Below are 11058 nucleotides of genomic sequence, written 5' to 3'. Positions count from 1 at the left end.
AACAGCTTGTTTCTGCTGCCCCCAAGTTAACGCATTAATAAAGATATTCACCTCTATTCATCCTTGTTCTTAACCCAATTCAACTCTACACTTCTGCTGCACTGACCAAATTTATCCACAATGACCGTTAAAGTACAATAAATCAATAAACAGGTCTTTCTGAAATATACTGAATAGATAACGCAGGGCATGACTATAATAATCTAACAGTCAGCCAATGACAAACAGCCTCTAGTATCTGTGGTGGGAAAACCCTATCGCTTCTTTCAGCTGATGCTGAGTTATCATTTTACTGTCCTCGTCCCTGCCATCTGCCCCAAGACATGCAGCAGAAGCATCCTGGAACATACGGAGGGAGGGAAAGAGGGAGATGTAAAGATGCAGCGTGGCCAGGAAGTGGCCCTATTGTTTTCAGGGTCACCTCGCTTTTCCTTTCGGAGCCACCAGAGGTCTGTTCTCTCCCCTCAGGCTGTACGTCTTAAATAAACAAAACTCCTTGCCGCCACTATCTTGTCTGATTTCCCCTCTCATCTGACAAAGACTGAGGAAAGGGTTTACATTTCAGATCAACAAAAGCAAGGCGTGGTGCCTGGCGGGCGTACAAACTAAACTACACTCACACAAAGTAGATATCAAACAAGATAACTTGATTACCCACTGGCACGGTTTCTACACTAACAGAACATATTTGCAAAAAAGCAGGTTTGACTGGTTGCTTACAGTTTCATTTACAAATGCACACTGCTGTTTACCATTTAAAATATGACATATTGCTCATAAGTCATATTTTACGTCTTCCTGGTTTGGCACCACTGAGTGACAGCATTGCCTCTGACCTGATCTGCTGTGCCATTGGACAGAGAGTCGCACTAGTAGGCGGGAGGGAGCACACCTTAGTTACAAAGTTACTCATTAACTTGTCCTTCTGGGAAGCTGCTATAGAGAGCACACTTCGTTCAACCTTTGCACAACATTTCTCCATTTTACAGACAAAGCAAAACAAAATGTAGTTGAGGCAGATTTGAAATTTGAGAGCGGACAGACAGCAGGTGAACTCGCTGAAGCTAGAGGAAACTACACCGACAGGTGACCAGGTAAGACTAGAAATCAACAGCTGCTCTTCTAAAAGTGGGAGCTTTGACAGGCTTGTCTACACACTGTTGCACTATGCAAAGATCACATGACTGTCTTGACTTGCTTGTTGGGTTACAGCTTATCTTGTGAACTGTTAATGCAATAGGTAGCAAATAATGTACTAAAACATGCTTAAAATGCGCATTGAAAATGCCCCAAACCATAAATTGTCAGATAGATTTGTTTACTTTGGCTTTTGACCAAAAAGGGGGATCGACTGAAGAAGGCATTGCCAGTAAAATGTACTTGACTGACTTAGCTGAAAACATTGATATAAGCACCAATATAAACACTTGTATAAATTGTTCTATATTGCAGTTGTTTAGTGCTATAGCAGTTCATGAAGGCCATTCTTTCTCAATACAGAAAAGACACATAGCCAAAGTGTTTTAGCCAAACCTTTTGCTGCACCTGCTGCATGTTGTCCTCTTGCTGTTTTCACCCAAAACAGTCATGCACCATTATAGCAACTCACTTTCACTACATTTGTTTATTATCTTTTCACTGTCATAGAAGCCCACATTCAGATCTACGTTATTCTATAAAAGAGCCAGGAGCTAAAGCTAATCTTTAAATACCAAACATCATAGTTTGTGCTCATGATGCAGGTTATGCGTGTTGTTTAATTAGCTTAACGATACTGGGGTTGGCTTTTACTCATTGTGTCCCTGCGGTCTCTCTGTTGACACTGCCATTATTCCATGGCTGAAAGGCAAAAACCAAACATGACATTTGAGTACACTTCACTTGAGCTATTATGACCCTGCATCAATTAAACTTAAAGGGGGAAAAAAGCAAAAGTACAATAGTTGAATTATCATTCAGATATTTTATATAGGCTCTGTGAGTTTGAGTTAGTGTGTGAGTTACATAATCTCATAAACAATGTCTCTGCCAGCTGGTGTTTAACTCACTGCACTATCAGACCTTATGCCATTATGACAAACAATAGCACAGCACAGCCCGACTCCTCCACACATTTTCAAAACAAGACAGAAATACAGATCTTGGCAGTGGGATAAGAGGGAGGCTTGTTGCATGTCGCTCTGTGGGTTGTCGGGTCGAGGGTCAACAGAAGGACGTCTCTTTGATTTTCTGTGGCGTATGAAAATCTATGATTATCTTAGCCAGGGAGAGAGAGAGAGATGTTTGCTCAGTCAAGTATGCTTTGTGTGATTTGTTATACGAAACCTGTGCATTATGTGTGAGCAGTTTTCAAAATGCACTTTTTAAATGTAATCCCATTATGTTTTTTTACTCAAATCAAGCTCTTTAATACATTAGTTCAGTGATAGAAGAGGTAGTCAGATCCTTTAAAACTACTGATACAACCATGTAGAAAGTCTACTTCAGTGAAAGTACAGAAGTATTATCAGGAATTTGTAGTTAAAGTATCAGAAGTAGTGTTATTTTCGACTGATATTATTATTATACTTACATTATTAGATAATACTGATGCATCAATGCATAAGTAGCATTTTACTGGTGTAGCTACTTTATATACAGTTCAGTTGTTAATCAAGTGATTCTCAATTTAGGGTTCTGGCCTCCTGCAGCAGGTCACAAGAAATCTGAGGGGTTACAAGATGATTAATGGGGCAGGAAAGATGAAAAGAGAAGGTTCTGCTACATAAAATTTGAATTTGGCACTTTTTTGGTGAAATATTGGACCATTTGGCACTGAAGGGAGCAGTGTGTAGGATTTGGTGGCATCTAGTGGTGTGATTGCAGATTGCAACCAACTGAGTACCCCTAGGCTCACTCCTCTCTTTCTCCTTGAAATAAAAGTATACCGTTGCATAAAGTAGGAGTACTCAAGTACTCAAATTGTACTGAAGTTCAGTACTTATTAAATGAGCTTATTTTCCACACATCTCTCAATCAGCATAATCAAATTTCTAACCATAAAATTTTTACAGTTAATTTGTCTGTTCAAAGGAATGTGATCACACTCAGCGAGCAGAATCTAATTTTGATGTTTAATTCGGTTTGATGACAGAAAGAACATTGTACACCCCCTCTGGCCATCATTAGTGTCTATAAACTGACACTCCACTCACAATTTGGGGCACTGAAACAAAGAATGACTAAGAAAAACTGACTCGTCGGCTTTGAGAATGATATTCAAACACAGACTATTGCGGGCAAAGCTCTTACACATGCATGTTCACATACAAACACTAACTGCGGTGCACAGTAGAGCTCACAAAAACACTATCTGACACACAAAGATTTGTCGCTCCCAGGCTTCTCCCGGTCCTGTGCTGCTTGGTGTGTATGTTTTGTTGTGCTTTGCCTGTGTGAGGACAGGACAGGAAGAGATAAAGGCAGCCCTGTTGCTGTGTTTACAGCCAACACTGCTGAGGAGAATAGCTGTAGAAGACGAAGGGGAAGAGGACTAATGGCTGGTGCTAAGAAGCCGGATCCCTCTTGCTGTGAAGAAACACTTCAGAGCCAAAACAGAGAGAGAGAGAGACACACACTAAAATCTTAACCTGGACTGAAACAGAATGTAACAACCACATTTTGGAGAAAGGATTTTAAATGACCTGTTTTCAAGACAGAGGATTCAACAAACAACTGATATTGTGTTAATTAGTGAGCTGTAAAGGTGCTGGATGGCAGAGTTTGTTACCTTTGGACAGTCTTTGAGCTAAGCTACGCTAACCGCCTCCTGGCTGTAGCTTCATATTTAGTGTACAGACATGAGAATGGTATCAAACCTCTCATCTAATTTACAGGAAGAAAGTGAAGAAGCAAATTTCCAAAAGTGTTGAACTATTCCTTTAACACAGATTCAGGCCCACAACCGATACCTCCGGAACGCCTGCTTCTGTTCATTGCAAACCAGCTTAGCAAATGTGCAAACCGAAAGCAAGACACATGTAGAGTCCTTGAAATGAAAGACGAATTTGAGCTTGAATTTGCATTACAGCTAACAAATGGTCTTTTTTTTATTGGGTGTAAAATTTAGATAGTCTTTGTTTAAAAATATCTGGAAAACATAAATTATGGAAAAAAATCTATTATGTCCTTTAAAACCAGGGTCTGGAACATCTTTTAGTAAACAATACAGGTTAAAAACACATCAGAAATCCAGGCAATAGCAAGGCATGTTAAACATAAACTACAGTTAGTACACAGTGGAGAACTTGTCTGACTGCATCCTCACAGCTCTACTGTAAACACAGGCAGCTGACCTGTACACTCAGGCATGCAAATATCAAATTGCAAATGGCAAATTTGCAAATAGCTCTTTCAAACAAAAGCTATACTGTATAGTTCGACATTATGGAAATGTGCTTTTTCACTTTCTTGCGGAGAGTTACAAGAGAAGATCAACACCACTCTCATGTCTGCTCTGTAATATAGAGCTACAGCCAGGAGTCAGCTTAGGTTAACACAAAGACTAGAAACAGGGGGAAACAGCTAGCCTGGCTCTGTCCAAAGGTAACAAAACTCACCTCCTAATTATATAATAACTCACTTGATTAATCCATAAATGACAATATCCATTTTAAGCAGGGTCAAGTGCGTCGCCGCTCAGCCTTGCATCCAATTTTTTCCAGTGGCAACTCATGGTATTGCAAAGTAAAATCCCCCTGCGGCCTAAAAAGCATTTCCCCCATAGTCCACCATTGTAAAAGAGACGTCTGTAAAACTGTTGATTTTTGTGTATGGATTAAAGAAACAAGAAATAACGTGTTAATTATTGGCAGGGGAGTTTTGTTATCTTTTTTTGGAAAACTATTTGTATTCCTTTTTTCCAAACAGCATAACAAACATAACAAAACATAACACTGCTGCCATAATACAAAAAAAAATGTATCTTATATTTAACATTTAATATGTACATACATAAATAAACACATACACATGGCCTCCCACTCCCACACAGAGACAGGTCCAGCCTTCTTCCCACCCCTAGAGGTAAAGTTACAGAAAAAAATAACATACAAATATTTTTTTAAATAATTTAATTAGTTAGTTAAAATTAAAACTAACAAGTACTACAGTAGTAAAGTGCACGGTGGTAAGATAGAAACCTTGAATAAATAAATTAATTAAATAAATAAATAAATGTAGAGAAAAAAAGAAAAGAAAAAGAAAACAGCACGTAGAAAATAATAATTAATAATTAAGTAAATACCCTGAAAGGTTAAGAAGATTCTATATAAGTGATTCATGGAGTCTGTTTCCCCCTGTTTCCAGTCTTTGTGCTAAGCTAAGCTAGCCAGATTGTATTTCACAAAATGTTAAAACATAATGTTGGACATATTTGATGGCATTTCCCATCTGCATCGCAGGCCGTGTGTCATGTTTACTGTTGTAAACAAATAATGTCCAGTATGATATTATTGTGCTTTGACAATCATTAACTATGTGGCTCCTGTATTGTAGGGAGCTGAGAAGGATATATTGTCAGATTCTTTCGCACACAGACACACACACCACACACACAAAGTAGTGAAGTTGCCAGCGTTTTTGTGTCAGCTAGACGACCTACAGAGGAAGGTCCTGCAGTATGTGGGACTTCCTGTTTGCGACACACTTTTCCTGTTGTGAATGATACCCTCCTGAGCTCCTGACAGCTTGTTCTCAATTATGACTTCTGGATTTAGAGGATCCAGGCAGCGTCTCCTTTTTTGTGATGACACTCTCACTCTTCATACATACTAAGTGAAATATTTAGGTCATTTGACTTTTCATGTTCGTTTTGTGTGGTTCAGTTATAAAATATGCATTTGCTGGCACAATGAGTCCAAAAGAATTGAAAGTCAGAGTACACATGGGATATAGGGACAGTGTAGTTTACTGATAAAAACTGAAAAAGCAGATTTCTTTTCTTTTTGCAAGATGCTTTGTGTGCAAGTGTGTAAATGTGTGTGATTCATACTAATTTAATTCACTATTTCTCTTTCACACTTTCTCTAAAGGCTCGTTTGACTGCAGCAAGAGCACGCTGGCTCATATTTCAACTTGGATGATAATGCTACCACCACCTTTCACTTGTTACTGAACCCAGGAGTCCCCTGTCACTCAACCTTGCCACCTAGTGGAGCTTTGAAGGTTTAACTCACTCCTGGTCAACAGAAATCTTCCAGACAACTACCTCCCTCATCTGGGGAGATGCCTGCCCTGCAACATTTCCCTCTGATCCCATTTATCTTTTATCTGCTTAAGACAATACAACACTAAGCAGCGTTGCACATTGCAAAACATTAGTTGGTGAAAGGAATTAAAACCTCCTTTACAGCTTCAGTTACAGGAGGTCAAAAGCTCTCAATTAGCAGGTCACAGAAATTGTTCTTTCATGTGTGATATGTACCCATGATCTATGGCTTCATGCTAGAGTTGATGGTGCCCCAAAGCAAGAGCATCTAACAAGAAACAAATTGAGCCACACAGGAGAAGTCACTCCCCAAAAGAGACGGCATAAACAAGAGCAAAGCCAGATGGAACCGTCATCAACCGTGCTCGCTACAGCTACACCAAATGCCACACAAAATGGTAAGAATTCAGTTACAAACAGAAACAATTCATTTGTCCTCAGAAATATCGACAGTTTAGTCTAAATCAGAAGATAGATACTTTTTTGGTAAAGACAGACATCTTCAAATGAATGATAGAGGGTTAAATGTCTGATTTGAGGTGGGATTAAGCTGACATTTGGTTATTTAGGTGCTTTCCACAGTGACAAGGATGTGATTCATTTTCCTCTCTTGCAGCCACTTTGGCAAGCCAGACAGCCAAATACCAGAGTCACAACTGGGAGTTCCTGGTGGCCGTCCTGTGCACAGCCATCTCTGTCTCCATTCTCATCGCCCTCCTGGCTAAATGCCAGGTGGTCCGGCGCTACCTGGCCAGCTACAGGCACACAAGGCTGACGGAGACAGACTCCGTCAGCCAGTATGACCCATCAGGTTTGTTTTTTTTACCCATAAAACAACAAACCTTCATTTTATTTGTGCAGTAGTTCACGAAAGCTTTTACATTTAAAGGTACAGTGTGGAGGATTATAGCAGTGTGGTCGAAGATTGCAACCAACTGAGTACCCCTTCGCTCATTCCTCCCTTTCCAAGACTGCGGTAACGTGAGCCGCCGAGTGCAAACCGTGGTAATGCCGTTCGCCTCACTCAGAGGCCATCCTTACCATAATAACACTACTTTAAAAGCAACGGAAGTCAGATGGCGGCTGGTGGTACCGCGGTTTTGCACTCTGCAGCTCACTCTACCACAGTTTCACAAGCGTTTAGGACGGTGGGCTTCAGGAAACGTAAAAACATGAAAGGCTCTCTCTAGAGCCAGTGTTTGGTTTGTCCGTTCTGCGCTACTGTAGAAACATGGCGGTGCAACATGGCAGGACCCGCTCACTATGTAGATATGAAGGGATCATATAAGCTAACAAAAACATGATTCTTAGTTTCAGGTGATTATACGCTAATAAAAACATAGTTATGAATATTATATTCCATTTATTCTATGCGGTGCCCCGAAATGTGACTGTTCCTTTAAGTCTGGAATAAATATTAAAATGCATACAAATTATCAATAAAAAAGCTAGACCTTATGGATCATTTTAGTGTATTTCAGCTTATTGTTTTAGTTTTACGGCCTGCTGTTTTTCGCTAAAAGTTCTGATAAACTGAGTGTACGCTACCTGACCCAGCACCAAACGTCAGACAGACAAAGTTGGGTGTGTAAATAAGCCACTGGTATTGACCTAATACAACTTTATAAGGTGATGTCAATGTTGAGTTTACACCTTGTTGTGCAACATTTCAATAAGATGGAAAATGTGATGATTTTTATATAAGACACACACTCCGCTTGTGCTCTGATAAAACAATAATCATTATAAAGTAATTTGGGAGTAACATTTTTGTCAAACTTCGTCTAATGACACAAATCCAAGCATTAGTCACTTTTCTAAACACCAACCCCACTGTCACTGTCAGAACGACATATAGGACTTACCATTAAATGCTTGTAATGCAGTACAACTCGCTACAACTCTTGTGTTTCTATCTTCCAGGCCTGGAAGTGGAATTCGCCATGCATGGGGGACGTGGAATTAACCCTCACTGCATCCCACCCGGGGGCGAGGAAGACGATGACGGCTTCATTGAGGACAACTACATCCCAGCCAGTGAGAGAGCGAGGGCTGAAAGAGCAGCGGAGAACATGGAGGACACAGAGGACACAGAGGAAGAGATGGATGAAATTGAATTTACAATCGCTTAGCAGGACTTTCTCTACACCTCCTCGGCTGTCGTATAAACCCCTCAACCACCGACTCCACTCCCAACTTTTCTTTATTCTTGAGTAGGATTCATATTGTCAATCACAAAATGGGTAAAAAAAAAAAAGTTAGGAAAACATAAAAATGTAAATACCAGTGGTCAAGTGTCATTTTAAGGCAGCACAGAATGATGTAATGCAAGGTGCATTATTAAAGCAGTATAGTTCTCAATGCACGATTTAAGGATCCATAAAAGTCCCCATTAAAAAATAGAGGTCGTTTGTGTCAAGCCTTATTTGTCAGTATACTGTTACTGTTACTATTACTCTTAGTTATAAGATAATTAAAGAAATTTGTCCAGAAACAGCAACAATTTTTAAAGGACTGAAAAAATAAATCAAAGGTTTTTTTTGTAAATATGAACATTAACCAATCACCTTTGTATCTGTTGATCCGTGTTTGGCTGACTTGATTGAAAAATTGTATGATTTAGCAAAATATACACAGTTGCTGAATGTAAACACTTTGCACTGCCATGTTTTGTTAGTGACACATAAGCAAAAGTGTAAATACAGTATGCATGGGTGTATAACATGATTGATTAAAAGCCAATTCAACATTTATAAAGTGCTCTGAGTAGCAACATGATACTCAGTAAAGTGGTGGCCATCTTTCCTTATAAGAGAGATTTCAAAGCAACAGCTACACACGAGAAAATTCAGTTTGTATCTTTTACATTGTGTTGTTACAGCATCATTGCGTTTTTTATGTGCCATAAAGTAGCCTACAACGTTAAATACGTTTGAAAAAAAGAGGTACAACTCAGGGTCTGAAATTAACATTTTTCCTCACCTGCCATTGTGGCAGGTCACTGAATATTTCTACCGGCCACTAATTTCGTTTGTCTGCCACTTCTGAAATCTAGGTTTTGAATTGTAAACACTGAGTCAGTGGTACCAGACTGTAGAATTATGGAATATATCATGTAACCTTAATCCATGACTATATTTGGAAAACCAAAACTAATAAAAGACACTTCTGATCAGACACAAATTTCACCATTGTGTGACTTATTGTCTACACAAATGTAACCTGGTAGCTGATGTCATAATTCAGGGAGTTTTTTTTTAAGAAATTTCAAAATGTTATTTGCTAATTATCATCAATTTATCAGCTGTCATGGAAATAAAGCAGATCAATAAACTTTGTATTCTTTTCCTGGAACTGTATTGAATAAATGAATAGCTATTGAGAAATAGCGGAATGTAATTATTAAATAATGTTTATAATAAAGTAATTTTCGATCAGTTTTGAGGTAAATATTGGGTAATAATTTGGCAGTAATTTCAAAGAAATTTCAACTACTTGCTAACTATCACCTAATTAATGACATTTTCAGACCTGTAAAATGAAGTGTTACCTTATATTTAATTTAGGCTTTAGAATTGCTTTTTAGAAATAATATTTCTTAATATAAGGAAAACCTGTCTGCCATGGTGGCAGGTGACCTGAAATGTTTAACTGACACAGCCAACATTTACCCTGTATTTGGCAGGTGGCAGGTGCTAATTTCATTCCCTGGTACAACTACTGCTAGATAAAAAATGTAGGCCTGCTCAATTAGCCTACAGTAGTGATGTGTCAGTCACGAACGAGTCGGCTCTTTGAGCCGGCTCTTTTAAGTGAACGATAAGAGCCGGTTCCCGTCCAAGAGCCATTTTTAAAAAAAAAATTATTAATTCAAGGCAGAATGATAGGACAATTTTCTCCGCGCCACGGGCACTCCATGCACTGACTGTGACTGAATGTTGTGTTAATGACATCCGTGCGACCAATCAGGTGATGACAGACAAGGATCATACCATCAAGCAGGGAGGGGCGGGGGTGCACGGTGAGCTGATGGTCTACATGTACAGAGCAGGAGGGAGAGGAGAGCGGTGCGCGAATAGCAGACAAGATGAGTGACAGTCGGAAACGAAGCGGCATGTAAAATTATGGTATTCTGTAAATTATAAGGTTTAGTATAATTATATTGAATAATTTAAATGATATATGTGCACACATACTAATCATAGGTCAAAACAGCGCTACATTTGGCTGAATTATAAAATGCAGAATTGGTAATATGAAGAGGTCGTTTGGCAGCCGAAAGAGCCGGCTCTTCTTGGTGAGCTGAGCCAAATGATCTGACTCACTAAAAAGAGCCTTAATTCCCATCACTAGCCTCCAGCAAAGCCTCATCAGCCTACCTGTAATTAACTAGCTACTTAATTTCTAATTGGGCTCTTGGCTGCTATTTGTAGACTGGTGACTGGGGCTGTACATGAATCCACTACTTTATTCACACTGTATACTCATCATATGGTTTGGTCAGGAAATTGTAAACAGTATGACATCAATAAAAATCAAGAAAGTGTCTCCTGGACTGTATTTTAAAATCCTAAACAAAGGACTCCAAACTTGTGAGGACTAGTTTCTCCACTAGTGTGCTCTGGATTGTGGTTTGCTTTCATTGAATCGTCACAATCATCTTTCGTTCTAAACTTTACAACAGTGGTATCAACAACAGTGATTAAGACTGACACTGTGTCTCGAGAAAGAGGCCTAGAGCTGTTTGGGATCCTGTGAGAGCGTCCAGCTGATGAGAGCAGTCTGACAGGTCTGTGGAGAGCCGGTCAGGC

General features: G+C 39.4%; 1 protein-coding gene across 1 annotated transcript; it reads left to right on the top strand.

The window, feature by feature from the left end:
• The first annotated feature begins 916 nt into the window (after positions 1–916).
• c5h1orf210 (chromosome 5 C1orf210 homolog) lies at positions 917–9682 on the top strand. The gene is made up of 4 exons (XM_074634980.1): positions 917–1094; positions 6072–6645; positions 6864–7058; positions 8171–9682. The coding sequence occupies exons 2-4, from the start codon at positions 6591–6593 to the stop codon at positions 8377–8379; spliced, it is 459 nt and encodes a 152-aa protein (XP_074491081.1). The 5' UTR covers positions 917–1094; positions 6072–6590; the 3' UTR covers positions 8380–9682.
• The last annotated feature ends 1376 nt before the right edge of the window (positions 9683–11058 follow it).

The sequence above is a fragment of the Sebastes fasciatus genome, chromosome 5 (assembly GCF_043250625.1).
Source record: "Sebastes fasciatus isolate fSebFas1 chromosome 5, fSebFas1.pri, whole genome shotgun sequence".
NCBI lineage: Eukaryota > Metazoa > Chordata > Actinopteri > Perciformes > Sebastidae > Sebastes > Sebastes fasciatus.
Note: the sequence above shows the minus strand (reverse complement) of the source record. Positions and strands in the feature narration are given on the sequence as shown.